We start from the raw sequence: 17,084 nt of genomic DNA, 5'->3' as shown, positions 1-17,084 counted from the left end.
ATGTTTGGAGGGATGTGGGTCAAATGCAGGCAGATGGGACTAGTTTAATTTGAGATTATGGTCAGCATAGACTGGTTGGACCGAAGGGTCTGTTTCTGTGTTGCATGACTCTGACTCTAGAAGTGTGACATTCAGTGAATTCCACGCAGGATTTTGCCAGCTGGCATTGAGTTTACTTCTGCAGCTCATTTTTGCCTGTAGCGATCTTTCTTTTGAAAGAAAAATGCATTTTGAAATTAAAAGTATGAAAAATGTCTGTCGTTCTTCAGAGTTCTGATCCATCATCATGACATTTTTCAACAACGTTTACAAAGTGACCAATCATCTTCGAAGACTTGTGTACATACAGGCCCAGATTTCTCTTTCTGTTTCATTTACTTTCTATTATTCTACATCCCTTTTCCTACTAAAATGTATCAGTTCACTGAATTCAATTTCTTCTGAGTATCTGCCCCTCTCCCCAGCCTGTGTCTGTCATCCTGGGGCTTAAGACTTTCCTCAAGGTTTGTGAGTTTATATCAAATACAAGCTTTGAAATTATGCTCTGTATATCCAAAGCCAAAACATTATTATGTAGCAAAAGGAGTAGTCCTCACTCTATACTTCCTGAAAAACAATGCTGCCTGATTTCTGTCCCTTAGCCAATTTTGTATCCATGCAGTCACTCTCCCTTTAATTCTACAGATATCATTTTTGCTAATCAGTATATTAGGCTGTAGTTTATTGTTTTTTTAAAATTCCGCATATACATCAATTGAACTGCCATCATCTAACCTCTCCATTATTTCAACAAAGATCATAATATAACGCATGAATGCTCTATTTGGGTGTGTATGGCATAATAAGTGAGTGTTATATTTATGTGAGGTTTCTGTTCCCTTTAAATGCAACTTTACTGGGAGCATAAACATTTCTCCTAACATCAGTCTTGCTTTCACTGCATATACACTTAATGCATATCATCCATGCCATATGCATTAAGCCGATAACGCTTCTGCTTGTTCCAGTTACGACTATGAAACCGCACTTACATTTTCAAGCAATTTGACCATGATCACCTCCCAGTGCTCAAACACATCAAAAGATCTGACAACCACAGCACCTGAGGAAAGCCCTTCAGGTAAGCTCCTTCCCGATAAATACACCAATGGATTACGTTGAACATCATTGATCTATTTTGAACCATGTTACAAACAGAATGTTTTCTGACGTGCCTGACATTTAGTTTCAGGTTGTGAAAAAGTGGCAGGTTCCTCCATGTGGATATATGTATTCCTCGGAAATCTTTTGCGGGGGATTGGTGAAACACCGACTGGACCGCTGGGCATATCATATCTTGATGATTTTGCCACACAGGAAAATGCTTCTTTCTATATAGGTAATGTGAAGTTGATACGAACAACTCAAATATTGTGAGTTTTCAGACAGCATTTTGAGAAATTTTTTTTGTCGTGTTTTAGGAATTTTGTATACGGTGGCCCTGATAGGCCCATTGTTTGGATATTTATTGGGATCGTTTTGTGCCAAGCTGTTTGTTGACATTGGATTTGTTGACTTAGGTAAGGAAATTTTAAAGAGATTTTTCCTTCTCATTGTTGTATTTGGGTGTTTGTCAGGTAAAATGGCTGTGGTGCATACCTGACCATTATTATATAAAGCCTCATATTCCTGTGTAGTATCTACTGTCCATGTATAATGCAAGCCAGCTCACGGGCCATATTGAAGCTGGCTTTAAGAGTCGCTATGAAGGGAAAAGTAATCTGCTTACAAGGGGGATGCTTTAGGGAATGTAGTCAGAAGTCACACGACACCAGTTTATAGACCCACAAGTTTATTTGAAATCACAAGCTTTCGGAGCTCTGCGTCGAAGTCACTTCACCTGAAGGACCAGAGCTCTGAAAGCTTGTGATTTCAGATAAACCTGTTGGACTATAACCTGGTGTCGTGTAACTTCTGACTTTTTCCACCCCGTCCAACACTGGCACCTCCACCTTAAGGAATATAATCATTTGAGGGTAAATAAGTGAGAATAAACTTCAGCACTGAGTTCAACAACTTCAGAGTGTGAAACTGTCCTCCCTTTTAATTACCGTACCACCCACACCCCAGCCCCTGCATCTTGTTTTCATCTTTGCTTGCTCTTAGCAGATCTGACCTGTTCTTTTTCCCCTATTCAAACAACAATTAACACCTATTTTGGATCTCAATCTCTCCCTTACCACTATTAGCACTCCCTTTTGTCTTTTGCTCTGGACATACACATTGTCTATTCCACTGATACCTCCTTCCCCTTTAACAGCATAAGAATGATTATTTTCCAGTCACCTTCAGTTCCAAGGAAGAGTCTTTGGGCTGAAAAAATAATTTTGTTTCTCTCTGTACAAATACTGACAGATCTGCTGAATTTCTCCAGAAATTTCTGTTTTTATTTCTAGCTTCCAGCATCTGTAGTGTTTTGCTTTAATTCGTGTTTGTTCTGTCAATTGTGTGTATGCAGTTTCCAGTGACTTCAGTAAGCATCAAACCCAGATTATGAACAAATCTGTGATATTATAACAATGTAAATAATTAAGGTTTTTAATATGCCCCATCTTGGGTGACACGGTGGCTCAGTGGTTAGCACTGCTGCTTCATAGTGCCAGGGACACGGGTCCAATTCCAGGCTTGGGTGACTGTGTGGAGTTTGTATGTTCTCCCTGTGTCTGCGTGGATTTCTGCTCATGGCCTGGTTTCCTCCCACAGTCCAAAGATGTGCTCGTTAGGTGGATTGGGCATGCTAAATTGCCCATAGTGTCCAGGGATGTGTATGCTAGGTGGATTAGCCATGAGAAATGTAGGGTTGGTGTAGTGGACTTTGAAGAAGATTATCTCAGAGTACAATGGGACCTTCATCAGATGGGCCAAGGAGTGGCAGATGGAGTTTAGTTTTGATAAATGTGAGATGTTGTATTTTGGCAAGGCAAATCAGGGTAGGACTTATACAGTTAATGGGGAATATTGTCGAACAAAGAGACGTGGGGTGCAGGTACGTAGTTCCTTGAAAGTGGAGTTGCAGGTTGACAGGGTGGTGAAGAAGACATTTGGCATGCTTGCCTTCATTGGTCAGAACATTGAGTATAGGAGCTATGATGCATGTTGTGGCTGTACAGGACAATAGTGAGGCCACTTTCGGAATACTGTGTACAATTCCGGTCTCCCTGCTATAGGAAAGATGTTCTTCAACTTGAGAGGGTGCAGAAAAGACTTACAAGAATGTTGCCGGGACTGGAGGGTTTGAGCTATAGGGAGAGGCTGGGGCTATTTTCCCCGGAGTGTCAGAAACTGAGGGTTGACTTTATAGAGGTTTATAAAATCATCGGGGCATGGATAGGGTAAATAGCCAAGGTCTTTTTCCTGGGGTTGGGGAGTCCAAAACTAGAGAGCATAGGTTTAAGGTGAGAGGGGAATGATTTAAAAAGGACCTGAGGGGGCAAATTGTTCACGCAGAGTATGGTGTGTGTATGGAGTGAGCTGCCAGAGGAAGTGGTGGAGGCTGGTATAATTGTAATATTTAAAAGGCGTCTGGATCGGTACATGCGTAGGAAGGTTTTAAAGGGAAATGGACCAAATGCTGGCAAATGGGACTAGGTCAGATTGAGGTGACTGGTTGGCGCCCATGTATTGGACCAAAGGATCTGTTTTTATGCTATATACTGTGGAAAAACACTCGTTGCTTTGATACACTGACTGTTGTGCAACAGTGAATAATATGGCATTCTGACTATACAAAATGTACATGCATTACAGTACAGTTCCTTATTTTCCTTGAATAATAGAACAATGTAACAGTATCTCCAGAATAACATGCCCTTCAACATCTGTTTTCCAGAGAGAGTTACAATCACGTCAAAGGATGCAAGATGGGTCGGTGCCTGGTGGCTTGGGTTTCTAATTGCCGGCACATTTTCGCTCCTTTTTTCCATACCATTCTGGTTCTTTCCAAAGTCTATACCCAGAGAGACAAGTAAAAAGGAACTTGGCAAAGCCTCTGAAAAGATGGATTTCCTCAAACTGGATCAAAGTGAACCTGCAAGGAACGTTCCGAAACCAAAAATTTCACAAGTGGATCAGGGCGAGTCTCAAAAATTCGACTAATTTTTACGACCATATCTATCAATTGCTTCAATCAATAAGCTACCTTTGGGATTTTTTTCATTATGATGTGTGTTTTCCTATTAATCAAATATGTATTTAAAAATTATCTTTGAATAATTTCAAACATCTATAATCAATTGAGTATTTTATGTTCAAGCCAATGATCCATTTTCATGTAGCTTTATCCCATAAACAACAATTAGATAAATGACCAGATCATTTATTTAAAGTATTGGTAGAGGGAGATATATCAGCCAAGATAACTGAAGAACTCAACTACACTGTTTCAGTACGAGTCAAATGGGGCTTTGATTTAACATGACATCCAAAAGATAGTGCTTCTGCCCAGTTCACTTCTTGGAAACTGCATGAGACTAACAGCTTTAGTTAATTGCTCTGAGTGGGTGGGGTTTGTTTCACAAGCTTCTAACACTAAGGTGAGACTGAGACGAAAATGTGATGGGATGAGGCCTTTAAGTGACCAGTAACAAATAGGTTGCCCACTGTCTAGTTCACTGTTAAAATTCCAGTGGAGACAAATGTGTATAGTCCTTCCATGCCACCTGACTTCAAACCTCACCCGCTCTTGGAAGCCCACTTGGGGATGGGGAATGCTGTGAGGTGTGAGTTGTGGGGAGATAGGTCAGGATTAAAATTCTGGTCTTGCTGTGTATTGTAAGCATTCATCAACGTGGTGGTTGCTATGAGGGGAACACCAGAAGAACCAGCGTCCCTCTTGCAGAACTGATGTCTCACTAGTGTGGCATATTGTCCCCATTACTTGGGTCTCCATTGACCTGTAGTGACATGTTAAGATCAGATTTCCCCTGAGCAGACCTCCATTTCCCTCATTAAAATTACAAGTCTGGTGCTGAGGAAAACTCATTACAGTGAGCTCATGTCTTTTTTTACCTTTGGAATTCCTTACTGACATCATTCATTGTCATTTTGTCATGGCAAAATTTAACAATTCAAAATCTAGGGAAGAAGCATTTTTTGGCTACTTCAGTTTTAACCTCAATTATTGAAATGTTCAGAAATGTCGATTTTGAAAATTAGTAGTTTACCTGGAAATGTCATAGAAATTAACAGCAGATCAATTAACATTTAATCAGAGTATTTACACGTTGATGACCTTAATGACATTAATGGCAACTCTTCCATCAGAGCTGATTGAGGATTACATGCTTTAATGTATCAATGAATTACCTTGATGAGTGACGACTGTCATGTTACAGTTTCCAGGATTTCATATTTTTCTTATTGTTAAACTTGGCGGGGGGTGGGGAGCAGATGTCAAGCTTGGGTAAGGGCAGTCAATGTGAGATAGCAAAGAGGAAAATCATATTTAATTTTCTGACATTGTTGACAAGATTCCCAAGGCCAGTTCTTGTGATGCTTTGTAATTATATTTTCAGACAGATTTTGCTCTGCTCACATTGTTGAACAATGGTCTGAAGCATTGAGCTAAAGTTTAGAGTTGTGATTCAGAAACCATTTCTTGGTGTGACCCCATTTTAATGCCTTGGACTTTGTGGGTGATCCTCAAGTGAAAAATTTTAGCCAGAGCAACAGCAAGAGCTGTTGAGCAGAGGGGAGAGATTTCAGTCATTGTGCAGGCAAAAGTGTTAATTATTTGAGTTTCGGCAGAATGGGGGCTGGGAGAGGAACGCTTGAGTTACTGATTAGTTGAGGGGGAGCGACAGTTTCAGTTGTTGAGTAGTAGAGAGCTTTAGTTTTTGTCTGTGAGGGGTGGCTCAGTTTGTTTAAAAGTAGTTGATAATCATAGAGCCAGTTGTAACTTTGTCATTATTTTAAAGTGGGGATGGATTAGAAAAGGGACGAAGTCATTATTTGGTTGCATCAGGTTAAGTCAGACCCCTTCTGGAATATTCACCAGGATGATATATAGTTTGAAATGAAGGGTGTTGTGCCTGGTATTCTCCTGAGTTGAGGAGTTTGAGAGGCAATTTAGTAGAGCTGCTTCAAGTTATATAAAGACTTCATAGGGTAGATAGAGAAACAGGATTTGAATTAGATCATTTTGGTGTTTCGTTTTTCTTTATTCATTCCTCGGATGAGGACGTCACTAACTAGGGCAGCATTTCTTGTCCATCCCAAATTGCTCAGAGGGCAGTTAAGATTCAACCACGTTGCTTGTGGGTCTGGAGTCACATGTAGGCCAGACAAGGTAAGGATGGCAGTTTCCTTCCCTAAAGGACATTAATGAACCAGATGGGGTTTTTCTTCTGACAATTGACAATGGGTTCATGGTCATCATTAGACTCTTAATTCCAGATTTTAAAAAAAATTGAATTCAAATTCCACCATATAGGCGGTATGATTCAAACCCAGGCCCCCAGAACATTAACTGGGAGTCTGGATGAACAGTCCAGTGATAATACCACTAGGCCATTGCCTCCCCTTCGTGTGAAGTCAGTAGACCATTTTTATCCGAAGAGTAGTAGAAATATGGAACTCCCTCACTGAAAAGACTCTGAATTGTGGGTTGATTGGAATTTTTTAAGAGCGAGGCGGATTTACTTTTGTTGGTCATGTATATGAAAGGTCAGCTGTGTTCTGATTGAATTATGGGACGAACCTGCGGGGCTTAGTGGTATACTTGTGACTGTGACTTCCCAGGAAGCACAAAACTCCACGACAATGAGCTGCAAAATAATTGAAATAAGTTCCTAAAGTGTGAATGATCGATTTAATGTGTTCTTTGCTGACAGAGAGTCCATTCACTGGCTGATCAAAAATAACACGGACAATTTTTATGTTGCATTTCCAGGCTTCTTTTCATCATTGAAAGCACTGTTCTCAAACAGCTGCTTCGTCCTGTACTTGGTGTCAGTAGTCATGCATATGAATTCTCTAATTGGCATGTTGACCTTTAAACCCAAGTTCATTGAGCAGCAGTATGGACAGTCGGCATCGAGATCCAACTTCCTCATCGGTTTGTACTTCTGTTGCCTACATATCTAAGCCAAACAATGTCCCATAATCCATTCCTTTTATTGTGGCATGTGATAAGGCCAATGTCCATGATTTCTTTGAGACAATAGCTAAACCAGATGGCAGAAGACATTTGTCAGTACAGCGATGATGGAATGAGTGGTCATCTGGGATTATTGTGCATTAGTTTTGGGAACTGAAACTTGTTCCAGCTCTTCTTTTTCTCACTGTAGGGAAGTGACTGGTTTCTTTTATTTTTCTCCCTTTTCTCAATGACACAATCTGCATGGCACAAATTGTTCACGTTCACCGCAGGAAGACGTTGGGTTGCCAATTGCGTGACATGGATTTTTAGGGACAGAGTCTTGTGTTTCTGCCAAGATGGGTGACTCATGAGCATTTCTTTCAAAAAAAAATTGCTGATTCAAGGAAGTTTGCGCCCATGCCCATTTTCAGCAATCTTCCCTGGTATGGGTTATGGATAGGGAAGGCATCGCATTCCTGGACTTGCTAGTTCAATTGTGGGATGGACAGTTTGAAAGCTTGCCCTATTTCCTTCACTTGCCCCACAAAAGTGCAGTCGAGGCCCCTCAGGTAAGTAAACATGGTTCCACCCTTTCGGAGGAGGTGCGTGCTTAATATTGTATAGATGTTAAGCCTGACACATGACCAAGATAAAGCAGAGGGTACTAATCACTCCAGTGCTGACCTGCAGAATGATGAATATTAAAGTAGCCCCATGTTTATGAACATAGAGAGACATTTTTAAAAAGAATACAGCCTTATTTGCATGTAGCAATGGTGGGGGAAAATGCACCTTTAAATGGGATCCTGGAGTTTCTCCTTAAGTTATGAATGGTTGCAAAGTTATTTTATTTTATGTCCTCCCCTACATCCATTTATAGTCCTTTGCACCGCTATAGCATCATAGGCATTCACAGCCAGGTTTAAACAGTAAATGGCAGCGCCATAGTTAGACACTAGGTGACAGTACAGTAATAGCTATGTGAGAAATCATGTATAGCCTCAATCACACTTGGAAATGTTAAGAGCCATTGAAAAATTGAGGGAAAATGTGTGTATTTAAAAATAGCAGGGAGCAGTCTGAGCATGATATAAGGAATACCGGGATTGGTGACTGGGACTTTTAGTCTTGTCTTGATGGATTTATACCTTCTCTCCCTATCTCTCACTCTCTCTCTTCCCTCTCTCATTCTCTCTCTCTCACTCACACTCTCTTCCCCCCACGCATCTTCTCCTTCCTCAGTAAGAATCTCCTAGATCCAGGGTTGCACAGTTTGAGGGGCACTTGTGCTGTAATATAAATTGAGGGATGGGGACGGAGGAAATGCAGAATGAAGAGACGGGTTGGAGGAGGAAAGAGATCTGCATTTGAAAGCAGCGTTCGCATAGATACCATGTAGCAATCAGGGCAACTGAACTCCATTGCAAAACTAGGCAGAGAAAAGAAATGACTTTTACAATGAGCTGTGAGAGAAGTGTGGTATGAAACAGCAACGGGATGTTTAGTGAACTCTGGAGAGACAGAGGAGTGAAAAGTGAGCTAAAATACTGAAAAAGGTGCAAATAAAGTGGAGACAGGGCAGCAATAAGACACGAGAAGAGAGAAGGATTTTGTAATAAAGTCAGATAGAAAATCTTAAAAAATGTACACTGTTCCTTGAATTTACTTCAAAGCTAAAATTTCTCTGAAACTGTTGGCTGCTACAGAGAATGAAACCTCTTTGTTCAGCCCATCATGCTTGTTCATCGCTTGGATCCATCTGCTGAATCCACATATCCCATGTAAAGGCAAAATACTGCAGATACTGAAAATCTGAAACTAGGACAGAAATATTAGCATTGAAATGGCAATGTGCTAAAGTGAAGAAGTTCCTTCTGTGTCAGTGCTAAATTGAATCATAGAGACACACAGCGCGGAGACTGACCCTTTAGTCCAACTTGTCCATACTGACCAAGTTTCCTAAAGTGAACTAGCCCCTCTTGGCCGATATCCCTCTAAACCTTTCCTATTCATGTACCTGCCCGGATGCCTTTTAAATGTTGTAATCATAGCCACTTCCAACACTTGCTGTGGCAGCTCACTTCATACATGCACCACCCTCTGTGTGAAAAACTTACCCCTCAGGGCCCTTTTGAATCATTCCCCTCTGACCTTAAACCTTTGCCCTCTTGCTTTGAACTCCCCTACCCTGGGGAAAAGACTTTGGCAACTCATCTTATCAAAGCCCCTCATGATTTTATAAACCTCTATAAACAGGCAACCTGTTATTTTTGTGATATAGTACAAGACTGTATATTTTACTCATTCAACCTGAAATGCTTTGACGATTCACTCTCTTTACTCATCCAGGTCTCATAAATATCCCTGCAGTGTGCCTTGGATTTTTCTTGGGAGGATTTGTGATGAAAAAGTTCAAATTGAATATTGTTCAAGCAGCGAAGTTAGTCCTTGGAAGTGGCCTTCTGGGTTGGTTAATGACGCTTTTGTTTTTTGCAATGGGCTGTGAGAACTCTCAAGTGGCTGGTTTAACTGTCTCTTATGAGGGGTAAGTAGCTATTTTCCTGGATGCTGTCAATCATTCAGAATCCCTTTGTGTGACACTTAAAAAAGAAAATGTTGGCAGAGGAATCACTTCACTGTTTTACAATATTCCGCATTACTTTGTGTGTTGTTGATTCTTCATTCATTTGGAATCCCTATTGCAGACCAGAGCCCAAAATCATCATTGGGATCTCATTTGTCGACTTGTATCTCAACTTTACCTTTTCCAGGATGTCTGCTGCTACTGTTAGCACAGTAACTAAAAGAATTTCAGTGTTATAAAGTCATAGAGTCGTACTTCACAGAAACAGACCCTTCAGTCCAATCAGTATATGCCGAACATAATCCCAAACTAAACTAGTCCCATCTTCCTGCTCCTGGCCCATATCCCTCCAAAGCTTTCCTATTCATGTATTTATCTAAGATTCTTTTAAACATTGTAACTGTGCCCACATCCACCACTTCCTCACGAAGTTCATTCCACACACAAACCACCCTCTGTGTAAAAACAAAATTGCTGCTCATGCGTGTCTTTTTTAAATGCCTCTCCTCTCACCTTAAAAATGTGTCCCCTAGTCTTGAAATCTCCCATCCGAGGGAAAAGTCCCTACCATTAACCTACCATTAACTCTATCTTACCGCTCATTACTTTATAAACTTCTGTAAGGTCTCCTCTCCAACCCCCTGCACTCCAGTGAAAAATGTCCCAGCCTATCCAGCCTTTCTTTGTAACTCAAACCTTCCATACCTGGCAACATCCTGGTAAATCTCTTCTGAACCCTCTCCAGCTTAATAATATCCTTCCTACAACTGGGTGACCAGAACTGGACACAGAGGGACTCGTTCCTTCCCATCACCTTTCCCTTCTCCCAGCCCTCCTTGGACTATGCTCAGTGGGACTGAACTTTCAGTAGGCAGGAGACAGCATGCTTGGTTTTCCTCCTCCTTGAGTAGAAGGCTTTAGACCAGGGTCCTCGTGGATCTGGAGGTTCTGCAAGGATCCCAAAGGTGGCTTAAAATAAAAAAAAAACAGCAATCCAAACAAACGTCATCAGTAATGATATTCTTGGCTTTGAGGTCTTCAAGATGTTTTGCTTTCCAACTTGCAGCTCCACCATTGCTTCTATCTCATGGTTCCCTAGGAGCTGGATCAAGACCTCGGGCTACACAAATAATCCAAGTCAGGAAAATTGCACACATCACTCCTCTTAATAGGCACATTAAGTCTGAGTGTCAGCCAGGCTCAAAGAACAAAATCTATCCTCTGTCGTTGTGATTTCCTAACATTTATCTGTCTGTTTTATCTCTGTCTCTGCTGGTGTAGCCTTCATTAATTTGTGTTTGTTTTCCCCCGTTTAAGAAGGTTAGGAAACAAAAGCTTGGATTTTCTGCTGGCCAGACAGTTGTTATTCCAATGCACAGGGGGACCCTATGGAATTCCCAATGGAGCATATTCCGAAGGAACTGCCCAAGAAATTGAATTTCCCACTGGGCAATTTCTCAGCACCTGAGTGTCTCCGATTTTAAATGGAGGGTTCCAACAAAATCAGTAAAATAATAATTAAGGAAGATGTTGACCTATTAAATGCGTCATGTAAGTCCTGAGTAACTATTAACCAGATCCCATATGTATGTACATCTCACAAACTCACCAGGGAGCTAATCCTTCTGCCAGACCCAACCCCCAAATATAACCTCCCCCCACCCCCCACCACCATCCTTACCTGGCACCAACCAATCTGGTACAGTACCCTGTCAATACCCTTGCATCACACTTCCCTCATGTACATATGGTTTGGCAGCAACTGTCAAAGTGACTGCCTGGACTTTTAACTTTCGGAAGCTGACTGCTGTGCAAAAGGGGGTGCGATCTACATTCCTCTGATACCTCTGTACGACAAAAGAACAGCAAAAATGAAGTCCAGCTCTGCATTTCTGAGGGTGCCTCGAGTGGAATCTCCTCCCATTTTTAAAAAAAGGCCGAGGCAGTATGCTGCATAAAATTGCTTAACTAATCCAAGATGCCTCTCACTACAACCTTGTGAAAATTGAGGGGCTTTGATAGAAAATAGGGAGAAACTATTTCTAACCATCTCTAATTTCGGGGTGGCACGGTGCCTCAGGTGGGTAGCACCGCTGCCTCACAGCACCAGGGATCCTGGTTTGATTCCAACCTCGCGCGACTGTCTGTGTGGAGTTTGCACATTCTACCTCTGGGTTTCCTCGCTAAATTGTCCACAGTGTCCAGGGATGTGCAGGCTAGGTGGGTAAGCTATGGGAAATGTGGGATTACAGGGATAAAATACAGGGTTGAGTCTGAATGGGATGCTGTTTGGAGGGTGGGTGTGGACTCAGTGAGCCAAAAGGCCTGCTTCCGCACTGTAGCGTTTGTATGATTAATGTAAATTGGCAAAAGAATTAGAGGTGAGATGAGGAGATATTAACTAGAGCAAGTAGTCTGTTCTGCACTCCCTGAAAGGGTGCTGAAAGTGCATTTAATGGGAACTTCCAGAAGATAATTAGAAAAATACTTGAAGGGGAAAGAATTTGTAAGATCATGGGGAAAGAGCAGCAGTGAGTGAGAGTGCCACTGGTACAATAGGCATGCTAAGTACTACCTCTGCTGTGTGATTGTATGAACCTTGTTTTCTCAGCTCTGCACAGGTCTCCTACGAGGGAAGTGGCCTGAATCATGATTGTAATACCGGCTGCTTCTGCTCACTGACACAGTGGGAGCCCGTTTGTGCTGGAAATGGTGTCACGTTTGTTTCACCCTGCCTCGCTGGTTGCACAACGTCTACCGGAACAGGGAAGAATACGGTAAGAGCCTTTGATTTCCACACTGCAGTTACAAAACAGAAACAGGCCATTCAGGCAAACCAATTGTATCAAGGTCAAAAATCACACACACAAAGTTACAGTCCAACACACACACACACACACACACACAAACACACACACACACACACACACACACACACACGCATATAAATCTATGGGGTGAAGTATTTCATCTAAGATGTTTGTGTATTTGCAGATACATTCTATTTTGTTCAAAAAAATAAACCAGTCTGACTGCAGGTTAAAACACAGACAGATTCGAAACAAGGCCTCACACCTAAAATGCATTGTCTGACCTGAGATATCACCGCTTGTATACATTGATAAAACTTTTAATTATCTCAGGGCAAAGTTGAAAGAAATTCTGGGATTTGCATTTTAATCAATAGAAACCTGCGTCTCCTTTCTGTCTGATTAAAGATTCAACAGGAGGCTGTCAGCGAGCCATATTTAGGGCTGTTACCTTTCTGCTTATAAATTCTGTGTCGGTATACCTCCTCTTCCACATTAAACCTGAGGAGGGAGTAGTGCTCCGAAAGCTAGTGTTTTCAAATAAACCTTACCGGACCCGGAACGTTAACTCAGATTTTTTCTTCACAGATGCGTCCAGACCTGCTGAGCTTTTCCAGCAACTTCTGTTTTTGTTCCTGTTGGACAATAACTTGATGTCATGTGATTTTTGACCTTGTCCACCCCAGTCCAACAACAGCACCTCAGCATTAATTGTGTCAACATTTACACCCCAAACACTGATAACATATTCCAACCGCACTTATTTGCTATTTTCACTTGTATATGCTCTCTTTCAACTGTTTGTACATTCTCATCTTTGATACTGATAGTTTCTGCCTCAGTTATAAACCTTGCAATTAAATTCAAGAGCTTCCCAAATCTCTTTGCATACAGATTTCTTCTTCTGTTTTAGTCCTTTGTCCCCTTCTTCTTGACTCCATGGCAATTGAAAACAGTCTGCTTTTGTTCACTCTGTCCCCTCTCTTGTGATCTGCGTTGGCTTAACCAAAATATTTCCAGTCAGTTCAGAGGGTGTCACGTGCTGATATTTCAAGTTGAGCGATGATAGCAGAGTGAGCACTAACATTACAGTGAATCATTGTAACATGCAATGATTTGTAGTTCAGTTACCATCGTCCAAATTTCAGAACTAGTACTTGATACTCCACTTTGTATCCACAATAAACAGGTCAAATATTATTGAATCTATACATTGAATTACATGCTGTTTTTATGATTTGGGTATGTTCTCATTCCTGGTGTGTTTTATGCCTTGGAGATATGCAGGGATTATACAGCCCAGGTTAATTGCCTACATAAGAGTTTCATTGAATGCTTTAAGTGTTTACTGTCAAATTTTCAACTGTTTGCCCACAATTTCATGTCTTTTTCAGTAACCGTACCCAGGCTATTCACATACAGTGAACATGCAAACATATGAAATAGGAGCAGAAATAAACCACTTGGTCAGAGGCACTCACATCTCCCGTTCTTCTAGGTAATGCTGACTGCCCATCTCAGGGTCCTCAAGTCACACACTCCCCACTCTTGCCAGGCACACATCGTGAAACAATGAACAACTGAACACTGCAGCAGTGGTACCTTAAGACCATATGGTATAGGAGCAGAAGTAAGGCCATTTGATCATGGCTGTTTCTAAACCCCATTCTCCAGCCTTCTCCCCGTAGTCTTTGATACTAATCAATCAAGAACCTATCCATCTCTGTCTCAAATACATTCAATGACTTGGCCTCCACAGCCCTCTGCAGCAATGAATTCCACAGGTTCATTATTCTTTGACTGAAGAAATTCCTCCTCATCTCAGTTCTAAAGGGTCGCCCCTTTACTCTGAGGCTTTGCCCTCGAGTCCTAGTCTCTCCTACTAGTGGAAACATCTTCTCCACATCCATGCTATCTGTGCCTTTCAGTACGCTGTAAGTTGCAATCAGATCCCTCTGCCAATGACCACCTCCCCCCACCCCCACATTCTTCTGCATACGCAGAGCCCTCAATTGCTCTTCATATGATTTGCCTTTCATCCCCAGGATAATTCTTGTCAAACTCCTCTAGACTCCCTCCAACGTCAGCACATCCTTCCTTAGATACGGGGCCCAAAACTGCTCACAATTTTCCAAATGCTGTCTGGCCAACGTTTTACATGGCCTCAGCAGTACAAAGAAGGTGATACGACTGCTGTTTCTAGAAATTCTAAAGGAATGATTGGAACTATGACCAATTTTCTTTTTATTTTGTCCAGAAGAGTAAGAAACTAGAGGGCACAGGCTGTGCTGCAAGTATGATAAGTTCAAAAAAAACTTTCAGAGACAAGGAGCCCAGTTTGAGTAACGGGTCAAAACTGGGCACAGGACAATAAACATGATGAGTGGTAGCTATGCCCTTGCCTTACCTGTGCCTCCAACCACACCTCATCTTGCCAGTCCTGCTTCCTTCAAACTGTTATATGAAGTTGCTCTTTGATACTTTCTTGTGGATTTCCTGTACCAAGGTCAAATTCTTAAATATGTAGGTTTTGTTTGACAATGTTATTATACCTTGAACAGCAAATTTCAAGTTGAAACCAGAGAGGGAGTAAGTGATAGTTCAGGGCAGAGCTCAGCCCCAAGAAGTAAATTTATAAATGTATTTTTTAGGCTTCCTTGCTGATAAGAATATGCAAGAGCATCTGATACTTGTTGTGTAAGGCCTTCAGGGACCTGGAGCAACCTTTTGATGATGTCACACAGCTGAACCTCTCCAGGCATCAGTAGCACTTTGGGAATGAGATAGCATATGGATATGAATGTATGAAGAAGACAGATTAATTTTTAATGCAACTCTAAGATCAAAGATTGTTATATCTATGACTACCATGTACAGCAGTACTTAGAATTAAAGTATAACAAATTTTGTAACTTTGGACCAAAGCCTGAGGCAATTTTGACTCTGCCTCCTCCTTGACCAGTCTGTTTTGAACCCACTGCACTGAGGTAGGGTATCTGTGGGTATTAGTTAATTTTTTTTATTCATTTGTCGAATGAGGGCGTTGCTGGCTGGCCAACATTTACTGTCCATTCCTAGTTGTCCTTGAGAAGGTGGTGGTGAGCTGCCTTCTTGAACCGCTGCAGTCCATGTGCTGTGGGTTGACCTGCAATGCCTTTAGGGAGGGAATTCCAGGATTTTGTCCCAGCGACAGTGAAGGAATGGTGATATAGTTCCAAGTCAGGATGATGACTGACTTGGAGAGGAAGTTGAAGGCGATGATGTTCTTATGTAACTGCTGCCTTTGTCCTTCCAGATGAAAGTGGCCGTGGGTTCGGAAGGTGCTGTTTGAGGATCTTTGGTGAATTTGCAGATTCATCAATTTGCAAAGTGTTGCCATTGTACCAAACTAAACTGACCCAATTCATGGAACCTGATGAATGTTAGTGTAGAACAGAAAATATTTCCACATTTGCCTTGGACCCCAATGCTTTCTTGAAGAAGATTTTGCCTTTAATCCTTCAAACGTTTACAATATGACAGACAGAAATGTTATAAGCTCCTTGTGAATCCAGACTGACTCTATGGGGCTTTGTCCCTTTGTTTCTTTTCCCACCCATGCAGGTTTTCCACAACTGCAGCTGCATTTCTCCATTGACTGCTGGGAATTCCTCCAGCCACCTGGGGCAGTGCGCAAGGGGAGATGATTGTGAAAAATCTTTCCGCTACTTCATGGCTGTCACTGTGCTCACAGCTTTAACTTTTAGTTTTGGAGCAGTTCCTAGTTTCATGATATTACTCAGGTAAAGTTTCTCTGCAACTTGAGCAAGTCCTGTCGTCTCTAGCTTCTGTACAGTTGCCACAACTGTTACTCACCATGGTTAAGGGAGACAGCCATTTATTCTTCCAAACCAGTACTAACCATTTGCAAACACCCTGGAAGTCAATTACAAAGGCTGTTTATAATGTGTTAGAAGTCCCACTTATTCCAAGCAATTCAAAAAATTCTTCACACCATTTTACGTTTGACAGCATACTGCAGATGCTGGAATTGAAATCAAAACCAAAACTCTGAACAGAGGAAGCATATGTGCAGAGAGAAGGACAAAATTAAGGCTAATTCTCAGTGTGGAGTTGGCACTTTCTCCCCATATCTGCGTGGGTTTTCTCCGGATGCTCCGGTTTCCTCCCACAGTCCAAAGATGTGCAGGTTAGGGTGGATTGGCTATGCTAAATTGCCCATAGTCTCCAGGGATTAGCCATGGGAAATGCAAGGTTACAAGGATAGGGTTGGGGGTGGGTCTGAATGGGATGCTGTTTGGTGGACCAGATGGACGTGATGGGCCAAATGGCCTGTTTCCACACTGCAGGGATTTTATGATTCTATGATGATGACCATTCATTAGCATGTTTGATTTATCATTGAACTGTGAAGTTAACTCTCGTACAGTCTCTCCCTCTCTCTCTCCTTTCCCCCTCTCTCTCGCCCCACTCTCTTTTGCCCCCCTCACCCTCCCCCTCGCACACCCCTCACCACCCTCTCTTGCGCCCACCCCTCATCCCCCACACCCCCTTGCCCCCCTCTCTCTCAGCC

At 41.9% G+C, this 17,084-nt stretch overlaps 1 protein-coding gene across 1 annotated transcript in view; it reads left to right on the top strand.

Moving 5' to 3' along the window:
* The first annotated feature begins 1,012 nt into the window (after positions 1-1,012).
* Positions 1,013-17,084, top strand: part of LOC109926426 (solute carrier organic anion transporter family member 1C1-like) — a 32,606-nt gene continuing 16,534 nt past the window's right edge. The window contains exons 1-8 of the mRNA XM_048610545.1: positions 1,013-1,120; positions 1,226-1,378; positions 1,461-1,559; positions 3,869-4,111; positions 6,929-7,093; positions 9,467-9,662; positions 12,313-12,478; positions 16,115-16,293. Coding sequence (XP_048466502.1) covers positions 1,051-1,120; positions 1,226-1,378; positions 1,461-1,559; positions 3,869-4,111; positions 6,929-7,093; positions 9,467-9,662; positions 12,313-12,478; positions 16,115-16,293 — 1,271 coding nt within the window. The 5' untranslated portion in view covers positions 1,013-1,050. The remainder of the gene's footprint in view (positions 1,121-1,225; positions 1,379-1,460; positions 1,560-3,868; positions 4,112-6,928; positions 7,094-9,466; positions 9,663-12,312; positions 12,479-16,114; positions 16,294-17,084) is intronic.

Source organism: Rhincodon typus, chromosome 22 (assembly GCF_021869965.1).
Source record: "Rhincodon typus isolate 14 chromosome 22, sRhiTyp1.1, whole genome shotgun sequence".
Taxonomy (NCBI): domain Eukaryota; kingdom Metazoa; phylum Chordata; class Chondrichthyes; order Orectolobiformes; family Rhincodontidae; genus Rhincodon; species Rhincodon typus.
This window is presented reverse-complemented; position numbering and strand designations above follow the sequence as displayed.